Source organism: Aedes albopictus, chromosome 2, assembly GCF_035046485.1.
Source record: "Aedes albopictus strain Foshan chromosome 2, AalbF5, whole genome shotgun sequence".
In the NCBI taxonomy this organism is placed as follows: domain Eukaryota; kingdom Metazoa; phylum Arthropoda; class Insecta; order Diptera; family Culicidae; genus Aedes; species Aedes albopictus.
Genome location: NC_085137.1, coordinates 158,622,387 through 158,639,796, shown reverse-complemented (window position 1 = coordinate 158,639,796; position 17,410 = coordinate 158,622,387). Strand labels below are relative to the sequence as shown.

The 17,410-nt window shown below is 41.9% G+C and overlaps 1 protein-coding gene across 1 annotated transcript in view; it reads right to left on the bottom strand.

The window, feature by feature from the left end:
- Nucleotides 1-3,555: 3,555 nt before the first annotated feature.
- Nucleotides 3,556-17,410, bottom strand: part of LOC109424218 (E3 ubiquitin-protein ligase CHIP) — a 33,722-nt gene continuing 19,867 nt past the window's right edge. Inside the window, exons 2-4 of the mRNA XM_029858695.2 lie at nucleotides 6,815-7,155; nucleotides 4,486-4,648; nucleotides 3,556-4,425 (exon numbers count right to left, since the gene is read on the bottom strand). Coding sequence (XP_029714555.1) covers nucleotides 4,183-4,425; nucleotides 4,486-4,648; nucleotides 6,815-7,155 — 747 coding nt within the window. The 3' untranslated portion in view covers nucleotides 3,556-4,182. The remainder of the gene's footprint in view (nucleotides 4,426-4,485; nucleotides 4,649-6,814; nucleotides 7,156-17,410) is intronic.

Sequence of the window (17,410 nt, the reverse complement as noted above, 5' to 3'; positions counted from 1 at the left end):
AGGGTCAACTACAACATGATCAACGTGCACTGCTTACACGAAGGGAGACCTGATGACGAGAAAAAAAGCGTTCTACGCGCAGTCAGAGCAAACATACGATGGTTGCTTGCCGCGTGACGTTAATATCGTTGTCGGCGACATGAAGGCGCAGGTAGGAAGAGAGGAAATGTACAGACCGGTAATCGGGCGAAACAGTCTGCATGTCGTATCGAATGGTTACGGTCGGCGATGCGTAAACTTTGCAGCCTCCCGTGTAGTTCTTCCCCCCGCAAAGATACCCATACCCCCCGGCGCTAGCCCTGGAGATCATCCAGTCGCTGTATGCATGCGCTCAAAACTTTCGACGGTTATTACGACGCGTCGAAGTCGAACGCCGCAGCTCAACACCGAGCGGCTGCATAACGTGGACGTGGCTCGAGACTACGCGCAGCAGTTAGCAGTGGCACTACCAACAGAAGAGCAGCATGGCGCACCAACATTCCAGATGGCTGGAAGGACATCCGATCCGCCATAGTTAATACCTCGGCTCCGACTCCGAATCACAGAAACGACTGGTACGAAGGCGAATGTAAACAGTCTAAAAACGAGAAGAATGCAGCATGGGCGATAGTGCTGCAACACCGTACGAGAGCGAATGAGGCACGTTACAGACAGGCGCGAAACAGGCAGAACTCAGTCTTCCGGATGAAGAAGCGCCAGCAGGAAGAACGAGATCGCGAAGCGATGGAAGAGCTGTAACGCGCTAAGGACAAACGAAAGTTCTACGAGAAGCTGAACCGCTCGCGCAGAGGCTTTGTGCCACAAGCCGACATGTGCCGAGATAATCACGGGAATATTCTCACGAGCGAGCGTGAGGTGGTTGAGAGGTGGCGGCAGCATTACGATGAGCACCTCAATGACGACGTTGCAAGTACCGAAGGTGGCGTGGTAACAGATCTCGGAGTATGTGCACAGGACTTAAGACTTCCGGCCCTGACCTTCAAGAGATTGAGAAGGAGGTTGGCCGGTTGAAAAACAACAAAGCCGCTGGAGCAGATCAACTACCAAGCGAGCTTCTAAAATACGGTGGAGAAGCACTGGTGAGAGCACTACACTGGGTCATTACCAAGATTTGGGAGGAGGAAGTATTACCGGAGGAATGGATGAAAGGTATCGTGTGTCCCATCTATAAAAAGGGCGACAAGTTGGATAGCGGGAACTACCGCGAGATCACACTACTGAGCGCTGCCTACAAGATACTCTCTCAAATTTTATGCCGCCGTCTATCACCGATTGCAAGAGAGTTCGTGGGACAATATCAGGCTGGATTCATGGGTGAACGTGCTACAACGGACCAGATGTTCGCTATCCGCCAGCTGTTACAGAATGCCGCGAACACAACGTGCCCACACATCACTTGTTCATCGATTTCAAATCGGCGTATGATACAATCGATCGAGAACAGCTATGGCAGATTATGCACGAATACGGATTTCCGGATAAACTGATACGATTGATCAAGGCGACGATGGATCGAGTGATGTGCGTAGTTCGAGTATCAGGGACAATCTCGAGTCCCTTCGAATCTCGCAGAGGGTTACGGCAAGGTGATGGTCTTTCGTGCTTGCTGTTCAACATTGCTTTAGAGGGTGTAATTAGGAGAGCGGAGATAAACACGAGTGGAACGATTTTCACGAAGTCCGTTCAGCAGCTTGGTTTCGCTGATGATATTGATATTATTGTTTGTAAATTTGAGACGATGGCGGAAACGTACATCCGACTAAAGAGTGAAGCCAGGCAAATCGGATTAGTCATTAATGCGTCGAAGACAAAGTATATGATTGCAAAGGGCTCCAGGGAGGAATCACCGCGCCCGCCACCCGAATTTATATCGACGGTGATGAAATCGAGGCGGTTGAAGAATTCGTGTTCTTGGGCTCACTGGTGACCGCCGACAACGACACCAGCAGAGAAATTCAGAGACGCATTGTGGCAGGTAAACGAGCTTACTTTGGACTCCGTAGAACTCTACGATCGAATAAAGTTCGCCGTAACACGAATTTAACCATCTACAAAACGCTGATTAGACCGGTAGTCCTGTATGGGCAGGGCACGAAACATGGACCCTACGTGCAGAGGACCAACGCGCCGCGCCCTTGGAGTTTTCGAACGGAAGGTGGTGCGCACCATCTACGGCGGAGTGCAGATGGACGGGACTTGGAGAAGGCGAATGAACCACGAGCTGCATCAGCTGCTGAGAGAACCAACCATCGTCCATACCGTGAAAATCGGAAGGCTACGGTGGGCGGGTCACGTCATCAGGATTTTGGATAGCAACCCGACTAAAATGGTTCTCGAGAGCCATCCGACCGGTATAAGAAGACGTGGAGCGCAGCGAGCTAGGTGGGTCGACCAAGCGGAGGACGATCTGCGGACCCTACGCAGAGTGCGGAACTGGAGACAAACAGCCATGGACCGAGTGGAATGGAGGCGGCTACTATGTACAGCTGAGGCCACCCCGGCCTCAGCCTGATCGGTAAGGTAAGTACTGCTTATTATGTGTTATCCTAATGTGATGTAGAGCAAATACATGTATGTACTGTTGGAGACTCACACTTGAGTTGGGAACTTATAGTTTATAACCCGAAACTGCTTCCTCACGGTCAGAAATGTAGGGTGGGGCGGGGCAAGATGGGTCGCGGGGCAAGATGGGTCAGTGCCATTTTTGGGCGCATTACTCATGTTTTGTTTATATTAGTAATTTAGCTAGATGACCAGCATGAATATACAAAAGTTTGGGACATTGATTGAAAAATTATTCACTCTCATTGGAAATAAAAAATAAAATGGTTTTTAGTCATTTTTCTTATGCGATACATTCCATATAATCTCCATATAAACGGCCGCGGGGCAAGATGGGTCACCTTCAATTTTGAGCGTATTTTTGGAGCATTCAAAAGTTATTTATTATTTTTTACAAGACTATCTCATAAATGACTTCAATCAAGCGGAATGAACACTCAAAATTATAACATAAAATTATGATAATTTTTTAGTGAAAACATCGACTTTCAAGTCGCCTTAGAACCACTCAAATCGTAAAGTTTTTTATTTTCCAAATAAATCTATAAAATGTTTACAAGTAGCTCTTGTTTACTCAGTATGGATATGGAGCGTATATGAATGCGGAACAAATCTTATATTTTGACGTTTTTCGTTGAGAAAATGTGAATTACTTAAAAGGTGACCCATCTTGCCCCGCACTTTTTTCACGGTGCAAAATCGATCACTTTTCAAAACTGCTCGTTTAACATCATATTTTGTATTTAATGAACTGTTTATCGACTTTTAGCATAGCCAACTAGTGTATTAAAGAGTAGCGGACGAATACAAACCAATACGATTTGTATTTACAAAGTTATGGTGATCCATCCTTATGCGACCCATCTTGCCCCGCCCCACCCTACGTAGTGGAATACGAAACAAATTTCTACCATGAACATGGTAGAACGGAATACTTCTACAACTTAACCAACACCCATACAGGAAATGTTCGGATTAAAAAAGCTTCTCGCATTACTCGAAATGAACATAATTTATTCGCTAATTTCTTAAAAGGTAGATATCAATTTACACAACTTAAAACTAGAGAATCACCAAGTGAATTTGTTTAAATATGTCAACTTGCCAATCAAGTGATTAAGACATAGAAAATCGAAAAATAAGGAGTTTACTTGTCGAAATATTTAACAATTTTTTTTTCTAACAAATAAACAAAATACATTTGCTCAGCTGCTGATATATTGAATGGCGATATTTTGCTTTGAGCGTACCAAACATTTATACACGGAAACGTATAAGTCACAGGTTCACATCTAGGTATTTGATAAGTTTGGCTGTTTTGAGTAAAAAAGAACAATTTCGTGGAGTAACAAGGCTCACAGCTGATAATGGATTGATCAAACTCCAACGGTATAAGGTATATGTAACATTTATTTATCGAAGCCAAAGTCGAAGTTAATTGCATAAATCACGTTTTGTAGTGTTCAATTCCCACGCCGAGGAACAGGGGCACACAATCAAGAAAAAGTTCCAACATACCTGGTAATTGGCTTTCGGATTTCACTGACGACGACGGTTCGCTAGGAGCTAGGTGTACCTATTTGTAGGAGCAGCTTGGTAGGATGCCGTGTTTCGACAATCTTAGTAATCTAGGGCCCATTCGTTCTCCGCCAGGAAGGCATCGACCACCTCCTTCATGGAATAGTTGGCTATGAGTTGATCCTGCGTCAGCTTGACCCGGGTCACCGGATCGAAGTGGCCAACTCGCTGTAGGTGCTCCTCGATGTCCTTGCGTTCGTACGTCATGCCGGACGGGGTGATGACGGGATCTACCAGCAGTTCGAAACTTATCTTGCCGCACAAGTAGTCAGGTACTTCTCGTTTCTGAAAACGTGGAAGAATTAAAATAAGTTTGCTCATTTTATTCCAACTGGAAAAAGTTACCCTCCGTCTATCATCGACTTTTGCAAAAATGTTATTCAGTTCGGTGGTGTGATTTTCACATTCACGTTCAATCTCCATCGATTTGTCTCTAAGGGCGTCCTCATTTAGAGTATCATCTAGTTGAAGCTTAGCCAGTCGGCTTTCCATATCCTCGTTGATGAGTCTGCAATGAGTAGAAAATATAATTTGTTACCACATTTCGTCATCAATTAAATTAAGAAAAAACTTCATGGAATCCCAGGAGGGATTTCCTCAGGAATCCCTGGAGGGATTTCCTCAGGAATCCCTGGAGGGATTTCCTCAGGAATCCCTGGAGGGATTTCCTCAGGAATCCCTGGAGGGGTTTCCTCAGGAATCCCTGGAGGGATTTCCTCAGGAATCCCTGGAGGGATTTCCTCAGGAATTCCTGGAGGGATTTCCTCAGGAATCCCTGGAGGGATTTCCTCAGGAATCCCTAGAGGGATTTCCTCAGGAATCCCTGGAGGGATTTCCTCAGGAATCCCTGGAGGGATTTCCTCAGGAATCCCTGGAGGGATTTCCTCAGGAATACCTGGAGGGATTTCCTCAGGAATCCCTGGAGGGATTTCCTCAGGAATCCCTGGAGGGATTTCCTCAGGAATCCCTGGAGGGATTTCCTCAGGAATCCCTGGAGGGATTTCCTCAGGAATCCCTGGAGGGATTTCCTCAGGAATCCCTGGAGGGATTTCCTCAGGAATCCCTGGAGGGATTTCCTCAGGAATCCCTGGAGGGATTTCCTCAGGAATCCCTGGAGGGATTTCCTCAGGAATCCCTGGAGGGATTTCCTCAGGAATCCCTGGAGGGATTTCCTCAGGAATCCCTGGAGGGATTTCCTCAGGAATCCCTGGAGGGATTTCCTCAGGAATCCCTGGAGGGATTTCCTCAGGAATCCCTGGAGGGATTTCCTCAGGAATCCCTGGAGGGATTTCCTCAGGAATCCCTGGAGGGATTTCCTCAGGAATCCCTGGAGGGATTTTCTCAGGAATCCCTGGAGGGATTTCCTCAGGAATCCCTGGAGGGATTTCCTCAGGAATCCCTGGAGGGATTTCCTCAGGAATCCCTGGAGGGATTTCCTCAGGAATCCCTGGAGGGATTTCCTCAGGAATCCCTGGAGGGATTTCCTCAGGAATCCCTGGAGGGATTTCCTCAGGAATCCCTGGAGGGATTTCCTCAGGAATCCCTGGAGGGATTTCCTCAGGAATCCCTGGAGGGATTTCCTCAGGAATCCCTGGAGGGATTTCCTCAGGAATCCCTGGAGAGATTTCCTCAGGAATCCCTGGAGGGATTTCCTCAGGAATCCCTGGAGAGATTTCCTCAGGAATCCCTGGAGGGATTTCCTCAGGAATCCCTGGAGGGATTTCCTCAGGAATCCCTGGAGGGATTTCCTCAGGAATCCCTGGAGGGATTTCCTCAGGAATCCCTGGAGGGATTTCCTCAGAAATCCCTGGAGGGATTTCCTCAGGAATCCCTGGAGGGATTTCCTCAGGAATCCCTGGAGGGATTTCCTCAGGAATCCCTGGAGGGATTTCCTCAGGAATCCCTGGAGGGATTTCCTCAGGAATCCCTGGAGGGATTTGCTCAGGAATCCTTGGAGGGGTTTGCTCAGGAATCCCTGGAGGGATTTGCTCAGGAATACCTGGAGGGATTTCCTCAGAAATCCCTGGAGGGATTTCCTCAGGAATCCCCGGAGGGATTTTCTCAGGAATCCCCGGAGGGATTTCCTCAGGAATCCGCGGAGGGATTTCCTCAGGAATCCCTGGAGGGATTTGCTCAGGAATCCCTGGAGAGATTTCCTCAGAAATCCCTGGAGGGATTTCCTCAGGAATCCCCGGAGGGATTTTCTCAGGAATCCCCGTAGGGATTTCCTCAGGAATCCGCGGAGGGATTTCCTCAGGAATCCGCGGAGGGATTTCCTCAGGAATCCGCGGAGGGATTTCCTCAGGAATCCCCGGAGGGATTATCTCAGGGATCCCCGGAGGGATTTCCTCAGGGATCCCCGGAGGGATTTCCTCAGGAATCCGCGGAGGGATTTCCTCAGGAATCCCCGGAGGGATTATCTCAGGGATCCCCGGAGGGATTTCCTCAGGGATCCCCGGAGGGATTTCCTCAGGAATCCCCGGAGGGATTTTCTCGAGGGATTTCCCGAAGAAAGTTGGAAAGGAATCCCCAGAAGGAATATTAGTGGGAGTTTTTGATAATCCATGCAGGAATTCCAGAGGGAATTGCTGGAGGAATACCTGAGGGATTGTGCAATTCCTAAGCTCGAGTCAACTTTGAGTGTTTAATTATGTACAGACAACACAAAACTTACCGATTAAGATAGGACTGCAGCTCGATCTCCTGACAGATCCGTTTCTCTTCCTGAATGTTCCAGCGCTTTTTGCGCGCCAGCCGGAGCTGCGACGCGATATCATCGCCAAAGTTGAGTTTCTGTTCTCGCGCTAGGTCGTGTGCCCGCATCAGATGCTTGATGGCTTCGTCGTACGATTCCAGCTCCATTAGGCTGAGCCCGAGGAAGAAGTGTCCCTTGACCAGGTTCGGGTCCATATCCAGTGCCCGCCGACAGTCCGTGCAGGATGATTCCCATCGTTTCATCTTGATGTGGCAGAGAGCCCGGTTTGTGAAGTAGGTGGCATTGGTTGGGTTTTTAATCTGTTTGAGAAAAAAATAGATGAAAGAATATTAACAACTTGGCTTGGATTCCTTCCTCTTCGCATTGCTCGATTTCGGGTAATGCGAAAGCGGACTTGCTCGCGAGGGTGGGCTCTATGGAAGGCGATATTTATGATAGATATGTCGACTTCTATGATCAGTTTATACATGAAACTTGTGTACGACTTTTTGAAGCAAGCTGAAATCTTCGTATCCCCCTCGGTCAAACCACAAGTTCTTCGAATCCCCAAGCCTAAACCGAATATCATCATCCACCTGTCGTTTCAGAATGATACTCAACGCTTATCAATATCGGCGATGGAGCCAGAACTTTACAGGGAACTAAGCTCTCCCAAAGCGAGCCGCCAGGGATATTTACTTAGCTACAAGTACACTTCGGAGCTGTTGATCTGGTCGTTACATGAGAAAATACGTAGAACTCCGGGACCCAGAAATGACCGTCAGGAATCGATCATGGAATTCGGCTTGGCTTTTCAAAATTCGGCCGAACTTCTTCAGGCAAATGAGCAGGAACAAAAACTTTCCAATCCGAAGCTGATGCAAGCTGATACAGCTGTTCGAGAAACTTCCGGGCCCATGAGAATGGATTGGGCAGTTACTGCTCAGCGGTTTCCGACTGTTCCCGGTGGCAGTAACTGGAGATATCATTGAGATGTTTCTCCAAATAAAGTTGTAAGAGGCTGATGGGAACGTTCAAATCATGATCGTTGACCGTCACAACGTGCGCCGGCGATCCTGTTTAGGTCTGTGCTATTGGAGTGACAAAGTTCGGCTCTACCAGCTCCCCATCGTATGCTCAGTTCGTCAAGAACATCAACGACGTTAAACAATACGCGCTACACTACCCAAGAGCAGAAGGCCGGCTCCCTAGAGCAGCGGGAGCTATTAAGGAGCATCACTACGTGGTCGACTATCTGGACAGTATAGGTAGTTCACGACTTTAAAATTTGGCCACTCCAAGGCTGGATATGAAATCCGCCACTTTTTGTCCAACAAGAGCGATGTATTGCGGCGAACTGGGGAGACCGAAACAGTTTCGTTGAACGAGTTCGTTCTTGCAGGTGGAGACGAGGCTACCACCGAATTAAGTACTCGTAAGTGAAATGGATTCCAACAGATAAAGTCTTTGCGTATACCTTTGCGATGCGTGAAGAATTGAAAGTAGTTCTCAAAGACAGTTCCTACGAAACGCAAGGTCCCGAAGGTGATCATGAGCTTTTTTGACCCCTAGGATTTGTTGTATTCTTCCTAGTCCACGACAAGATATTGATGCAGGATGTCAACGAACAACTTTTCATCGCCATTGCATTGGCGAAAATGGATTGTCTACTTTCCGCAACTGGATACAATGCAGATCCCTATTTCAGCTCTCCGTTCCCTACGAACTTTGACCGTCTGGAGGTTCATATTCTTGTTGATGTCAGTGATTCTGCAGAAGCCTGGGTTAATACCGACTTGAAGTCGAGAGTGGAATTCACATGACATTGATCAACGTGAAAACCAAGGCGGCTTCGCTAAAAGTTTTATCGATGCCTCGGCTGGAATTGTTGGAATCCTGTGAATGCATACACCTATGCTATCAACCGCCGAGTGCTATGGATTCGTGGAGCGTGGATTTGATTTGCAGCAACCGATGTCCTAGAGTGGAAATGGGTACCTTTTGGACTGGATTCAGCTGACAACGCCACCAAATGGAAAAACGTTCCATATACCTCTCCCGATATGTGACGCAATTGTTTGTATGTGTTTTTTATGCTCACAGATGCATGGATCACATCGCTTATCAAAGTGAAACCTGATCTATGTAACTATCCATCCCTCCTTACTAACAAAAACTTCTTCCCGTGACAACTGTGGAGGGCACAGTAGTATATACAACCTCTAGTAGCAATGGTTGTCAAACTAACATTCCTTCCCTTCCCCGGTTGACCGTAAGGACATGGCCGGCACCGTTGTTGACCCAACAAAGTTTGAGCTTTCGGAACGTGTACATTGTGAAGTTTGTGTTAATCCCAAGCTTGTTCTGTAGGTTCTCTGTGCAATTCCGCTGGCTCTGGTCAATCACGAAGTAGCAACTTCGAAGTGTACAATCACCTATGCTCATGCGCTTATTCCCGTCATATCAGATGGAAAGTAGCCAATCGAATCATAACAGATAGTCCAACTTACCTTTGTCGATGACGCATCAGATGGCAGCAAAAATATGTAGACTATCAATAACCAGTCCCAATAGTTTCAATTTCATTTTACATACGACTTCACCATTTTTCTCGTTTTGCATATGCCGAAGAAAACCGGACCAAAGCAGCAGCTAGCCGAATTGTTCTTCATCATCGTTCAATTTTCACTTCGCTACCATTATTTTACACCCCGCAAAAGCTCTGTGGATTACTGCTCCAGAATGCAGCGAAAATATTTAGATAAAATGCTTTTTCCCGTTGATAAATTGTAAATAAACAGTTGTCTTTGTCCTCAGGAAGATGCAGGCAAATGTAGGCGTGGATTTTCTGCATACAAAACATCGTATTTCACAACCACAGAGAAAAGATTTCTTTGTTGCACTGTGATCGTGCTATGATTTGGTGAGCAAACATATTCATAAACTAGGATAGGATCTAGGATAGGATGTGACAACAGAAATTCACCTGCCTTATTGTTTTTCCGTTTGATTTTGCCAACGATGAAAACCCATTGCTGCCACTTTTCTTTATTCCAAATCTTTCAAACAATTTGAATTTAACTATTGAAATTTTGATGCATATTTCGCATCGCAAAGCACTATTTTTATTTTTCTTTCATTTATAGTGAAATATATCATAATTCAATTCATTTCGGACCAAATCAATGATTTCTATCAATATTCAGGCATGGGAGTAACCTTCGGTTGATTTACATTTGAATGCTGACATATTTGAAACGATGAAGCCTGAATAATAAAATATAAAGATTTTTAATATTGATATCAAATGTCAAACCTACAAACTAGCAACATGGCCAAACCAACAACAAAGCGATCTGATCGCAGCAAACGGATATAAATTCCTACCAATCAGCGTCTGGTCTCCGTTTGACAGGAAATTGGTCTCAAATTGGCTGACTACGTGACGCATCCTATCCTAGGACAGGATGCGTCACGTAGTCAGCCGATTTGAGACCAATTTGCTGTCAAACGGAGACCACCCAGCCAACAAATTGATTCACATAATTCTGTTACAACTGTGCTGAGTGAACTCTTATCCGTCCAAAACACATTGTATAAGATGCACCAAATATGCTCTATTCGCACAAATTTGGAGGCCATATACGTACATTTCGAAAAAACCACTTTAAGTTATACAACTTCAGACGAATTCATTTGGCGTATTATATAACTTGCTTTTATAACTTTGCTTGGCAATATATATGATTTCATGTTTACATGTTCAAATATAAAAAAGGAACATTACAAACCTAGATTTTCCGACCTGCAGCTCATTAATCAGATACCCTACCACTGTGTCAATAACTGACTGTTGTAGAACGTAAAATTTAGGCAAATATTAAGAATTCGAAGACTGATATGAATGGCCACAAGTCCCAGTATTGGGTGATAAAATTGTGCACTCAAACGCATTACACTGTCGCAACTCAGTTATGTGGAAATTGCTGCGTTCGAAAAGAATTGTTTAAAATGCACGTTTTGGAGGTCATATACGTATAAATTGACAGAATCATTTAGACATATACAATTCAAGATGAATTCATCCGGCGAATTATATAATTTCACATATAATTTAGTTTGACCCTTTATATGATTTATTTTTCACAAACAATAAAATAGCAACAAGTAGTGTCAGTGTCATGATCAAAAGTGTGGATTTTAACAAAAATGTTGGTGAAAATGGAAGCAAAGTGTGACATATTTTGGTGGTTTAGTGAAATTCATTAATTATGCTGAGGTGAGGCTTTACAGCGGCAGCTAAATGTATGAACCGTTCGAGGAACGATAGAAACTTCTGCCTTGAACAGAGCAGCTGCTCATTCGCTATACGGCTGGACTGGTACTTGCATATAGCTGCCTTTGAAGCTGCTAGTAGGAGATTTAGGTAGGTCAATGTAATAAAACGCACCTGCACCTTCACTTATTTGAGTTAAAAGATGCGCCTATTGAAATATTCTTAAAAACCTTTAATTTTCATCAACCACTGGCTCTCCAACTACATACCCTCACCGTATAATTTTATTTTTACAAATATGACCTCAAATGTAATCTCACATTTAAGATTACAATGAAATCGAAACAAGTGCATTTGAAGTTGTTGAAGAATGTCAACATGAAGTTGTATAATTGTTGACGCAAAATTGGTATTACTTATACAGCCAAATGAAATCAGATGAAATTGTGGACTTCGTATACAATTTAACCTAATCTGTTATTGCACCTTATACAATTCTAACTATATGTGCCCATTAATATAACTTTAGATTAACATCCTTATATGACTTCTGGTTTGCTGGGCAGTCGCTGATTGGTCGAAATTGATATCCGTTTGCTGCGATCAGATCGCTTTGTTATTGGTTTGGCAGTGTTGCTAGTTTGTAGGTTTAACATGTGATACCAATATTCAAAATCATTGTATTTTTCTGCCCAAATTTTATCGACTTAAAAATGTCGGTATGCAAATCATCCTAAAGTTGCTCCTATGTCTAAAAATTGATGAATACCATTGATTTGGTGCAAAATCAATTGGGGATATATTTCACTATAAATGAGAGAACCTTTCGTTTGAAATCAATTTTACTTGCAAGTTATGCTTTTCCAGATGCAATTAATGATTTACGGTGTGAAATATGCATGTAAATTTAAATCGAAATATGCATGTAATCGAAATCGAACGAAAAAATAACAAGACAGGCGAATTTTTGTTGTCACTTCCTATCCTAGTTTATAAACAGTAATATTTTGGTCATTATTCTAAAGCTACATATAACTGAATTTGAAAGCTTTCTGCTTAAGGCGAAACTAGAAGCATTTCTTCACTTTTTGGTTTTTGATTTTTTATTAAATAACGAAGCAATATTTTCAAAATCGGTTTTCGTGCACATGTAGAGTATGGATCAAAATATCTTCTGAATTTTTTTGTAGTGGAAAATGTTTTTCGTTTTTGCAGAAACCATTTTTGAACAAAATTTCACAAAAAAATGGTTTCTGCCAAAATGGAAAAACATTTTCCACCTCAAAAAAATTCAGAAGATACCTTTATCTCATACGATTCTGAAAATATTGCTTCGTTATTTACAGGGCTGTTACAAAAGTGTCGATTTGAAAACCGCAAAATCCGCGCCAAGCCATTTGAAATCCGCGCCGAGGTCATGAAATCCGCGCCAGTACAAAACATATGGCTTTGATGACTCAAACTTACTATAACCCAAAATTTTTAAGAGAAAATCAATTGATCAATGAATAAATTGATTTTAAATTACTAATCCATGAATTTGTATAACCACTTCTACTTCAAACAAGACTTTTTTTGTAATTGCAATAATATGTTTCGGATCAATAATTTTTCGATTGCTTATCAATCAGTGCTTACTATTTTACGAGAAAACGGCAGCATTTTGCAAAACTTTTGAAATAATTTATAATTAACCTTATGGAAGAAATCCTGAAATCCCAAAAGATCATTTGAGAATTTTCAGAAACTTTTTGAAAAATTCAAGGATTACTTTTTGCAGAAACAAACGGAGTAATACTAGTGAATTTTTGATTGAATCACCACTAAATATTGTTCCTTAGGGCGATATTTAAAAAATGTTCTGAACATTAAGCAAGAGATTCTTGAAAAAGTATAAATTCATTGGATCATTTATGATAAGAGTTTCTGGTCACACCACACCCTTGGAAATTAGGATTGGATGGATATTTCAGCAAAATGTTCTTATTCTAAAGATTTCAAAAGCTTCAACATTTTTTTCAAGTATTTTGCATAAAAAAATCTACCAAGAAACCCTTTAATCACTGTGCCCCTCACAACGGGTGCTCTGATCGAAAATCATAGTTTTAGCAAAACAAATTGTTTACAAGTAGTAATAACTGATTCAGGAAATTTGTCAATTCCGTCATTCTGAAACTCATTCATAATGAATCAAGAAATTCATGCATGTTTAAAAAAAATCGCTAGAAATTTCTAATGAATAATATTTTATCCAGAGTTTTTAAAGTTTTTTTTCCATAGAATTATCTAAGAATGCAATCATTAAAAGCTCCAGGACATCTTAGTTGCATCTTTTTTATTTTGATTTCTTACGACACACATAGCCTACCAAACCAATGATTTTCTTTACAAGATTTTATTAAATTTGACTACAAAAATCAACCAAATGTTTCTCTAAAACTTCCGGTAGACATCTCTTTGCAAATTCCATAAAAAAGATTTCAGAATCACCAAGAAACAACTATTTCAGAAATCTTGCCGTTCTATTCAAAATTTTAGCCAAAAATTGATTTCGGGGTTAAGACAGAAATAACTTCAATAGTTTGACTAAGAAATTCAAAAGAGGATCTTCTCAGTTTAACAAATGCGTATAATTTAGTGTAACTTTAACACTCCAAACTAGGGACTATTAACATTGATTTTAATTAAGCACAACATTCCATAACACTACTTTAAAAACCCTAATTAATCCACCTAGCGGTGATGGCGCCTTTCTCGTGCCTTCGAAACTCCATTTCAATAAAACTCAAGCGAAATGTTGATGTATATCGCTCTTTCATACAATTAACAGAAATCCATTTCATAATACCAGAAATCATATCGTTTATCTGGCTTTTAATGTTTGAGCCTCGAACTCTTAAGAAAAAGACGCTATCTTGAATTTGGACCAACATCTTGGATATTCAAGTCGCCATTTTTTGAATCCAGAAATTATTCCCATACCAAATATACCAAAAATGTATTGTTTTAGGCCCTAAAACTCCATTAAAGAGCCGCGATTTTTAATTAAGCACAACATTCCATAACACTACTTTAAAAACCCTAATTAATCCACCTAGCGGTGATGGCGCCTTTCTCGTGCCTTCGAAACTCCATTTCAATAAAACTCAAGCGAAATGTTGATGTATATCGCTCTTTCATACAATTAACAGAAATCCATTTCATAATACCAGAAATCATATCGTTTATCTGGCTTTTAATGTTTGAGCCTCGAACTCTTAAGAAAAAGACGCTATCTTGAATTTGGACCAACATCTTGGATATTCAAGTCGCCATTTTTTGAATCCAGAAATTATTCCCATACCAAATATACCAAAAATGTATTGTTTTAGGCCCTAAAACTCCATTAAAGAGCCGCGATTTTGAATTCGGAGCCACCATCTTAAGTTTTAGATCGCCATCTTGGATATCCTGATCGCTACTTTGGACTCTGGAAGTCTTCCCCATAGCAAATATACCAATATTGCATGGTTTTAGAGCCTAAAACTTCATTAAACAACCGTTAGAGAAATCTTGGATTTTAGATCGCCATCTTGTACATTCGGGTCGCCATTTTTTGACTTCGGACATCTTTCCCATACCAAATATTGCATGGTTTTAGAGCCTTAAACTTCTTTAAACAGACGCCATCTTGAATTTGAAGCCACCATCTTGGATTTCAGACCCCCATCTTGGATATTCAAGTCGCCATTTTAGGAGTCCAGACATCTACCACATATCAAATATTCCCATATAGCATGCTTTGAGCCTAAATCTCTATTAAACAGCCGCCATATTAAATTTTGAGCAGCCACCTTGAACATTTGGCTGCCATCTTGAATTTTGGGCCGACATCGTAGAGCTTCTGGTCTCCAGTGTTGATTTCCGCACAAAACTCGTCAACCATGCTAAAGGTTACAAAAATCGCCGCAGTTTGATGTATCGCATGATGGGGCTAGTCCAGTTTTAGCCAGTTCTACCGGTGCTGGTCCGGATCACTGAAATGGCCATAACTTTGGAACGCCTTGGCCGATCTGGACCATTTTTAATAGCAAACAATTCCAGTTAGATTCAAGATATAACCCGAAAAATCGGCCAATGGGAAGTGCCTTAAAAGTGAGTGAACTTATTTTACGCACATACATACATACATACATACATACATACATACATACATACACACATACAGACATAATCTTAAATCGTTGAACTGAGTTGATTGGCATATGCAACTTGATACTCCGAGCCTTTTTTTCGAAAAATCGTTTTTTGAGTGAACATATAGTTTTTTAGTACACTAACTGTACGAGAAAGGCAAAACACTACTTTCGAGCTTTTAAGCTCTAGTTATCTAACTAAACAAATAGATTCCAAGATTTTTTTTGGTAGCAAATTGAATAATCTTTCAAATGCGATAAGTTTGATCATTTTCAGGTTATAGCCAGTTTGAGACAAGCAAACTCAAAAACATGTAAAGTTCAATTACTACCGAACGGTTGAGATTTGACCATATGCGTAAAACATTTTTTTCACCGGTCTGAACCTGTTTGCTTGCTAACGTTCATGAGGTTATCAAAAAATCCTAGCTTTGCTCTGTCGCATATATTTAGCCGCTTTAGGAGGGACACCCGGAACTGGTTACGGCACTACCGGCTGTCCCTAATGTGGTCCTAACATATTTCTTTGATAACCAGTCATCAGGTTATCAGAAAAGCCGTTATTTGTTGTATCGCATGCATGGGTTTGGTACTCTTTTATATTTGGCCACATCCGTCGAGACCCCCCGAACCAGTTCCGGACAACTACCGGTTCAGACATGGTTCATGTCTGGCCCCTTCCAGGGGTACCGATCCGGAACACCTAAATGGCCATAACTCCGGAACGGCTGGACCGATCCGAACCATTTTCAATAGGAAACAATGGAACCAGATTCTGCGTCGAATGAGGCATTGATCGTTAAAATCGGTTGATATTTACTATCTAAAAGTGAGGTGACCTTTTTTGTACACATACACACACACATACATACACACACACATACATACACACACACACACACACACATACACACACAGGCATCATCTCAACTCGTCGAGCTGAGTCGATTGGTATATGAAACTTGCCCCTCCGGGGGCTCTTTCAAAATTTCATTTTTGGAGTGAACATATAGCCTTTCGGTACACCTTGGTACGTTCTTTTTCTGGTTTCGTTGAGCTACTTGTCTAAATATTTGATGTAAGTGCATTTAAAAACCATTTCCGCAAAATCCGCGCCGAAATTCGCAAAAACGCGCGAAATCCGCGCGAAACGCAAAAACCGCGAAAAACGCAAAATCCGCGCCATCTGTAACAGCCCTGTATTTAATAAAAAATCAAAAACCGAAAAAATGAGAAAATGCTTCCAGTTTCGCCTTAATAGTACTGAACACATGAAGAATTTGACCGACTTTTCGAATAAACGCCTGAGGTAACATCATATTTCTTTTATCATCTATACCATAGTGTCACGTAGAAAGTGTGCCTAAAATAGACGTGGATTAGACGGAAACAGAATTCGAGGGACAATTCGGCACCAACATTTCAAAAGGGCGTAACTGCATTTACAACCAATGCCTTCTCACAAAGCTGTGGAGCGTATCCCATCCCTCTCGAGCAATCCACTAGCACAAATAGAAAGATAAAATCCTCCTCTTTCGATTAATGGATGTGAATTGCGTGAGATGAATGAAATACGACCCACAGCTCTGTGAGAAGGCATTGGTTGCAAAAGCAGTTACGCCCTTTTGAAATGTTGGTGCCGAATTATTCAATCTAATTATTTTTAAGAAATTGTAGTTCTTTTAAAATATTTTTTACACGATATGGAAACTAATTTACACTCAGCCAAATAAACCTAAGTTTACCATAAGGTCTAACTTATGAAATGGCAATTCATTACGATCAGAATGAATTTCATAAGGCTGCTTTATGACGCGAAATCGACTCACAGTTTGGCTTTTATACACATTCAGCAACACGATATTCACAAGCGTCGATAGCCGTGTGGGTTGGGCAAGAGCTCAGTGATCTCGATGTTCATGGATCGATTCCAGTCTGCATCATTTTAAGATTTTTCTGCTCTTTTCAAAAGTTTATCTTATGTAATTAGTCATAATAAGCATGATAAATTACATCTATTCTTTACAGTTATAGCTAGATTTCATAAGGTATTTTGATGAATTTCGATAGTTTACTTCCCTGAGTATATAAATTAGTAATTGAAACCAAATTGACCAAATTGGC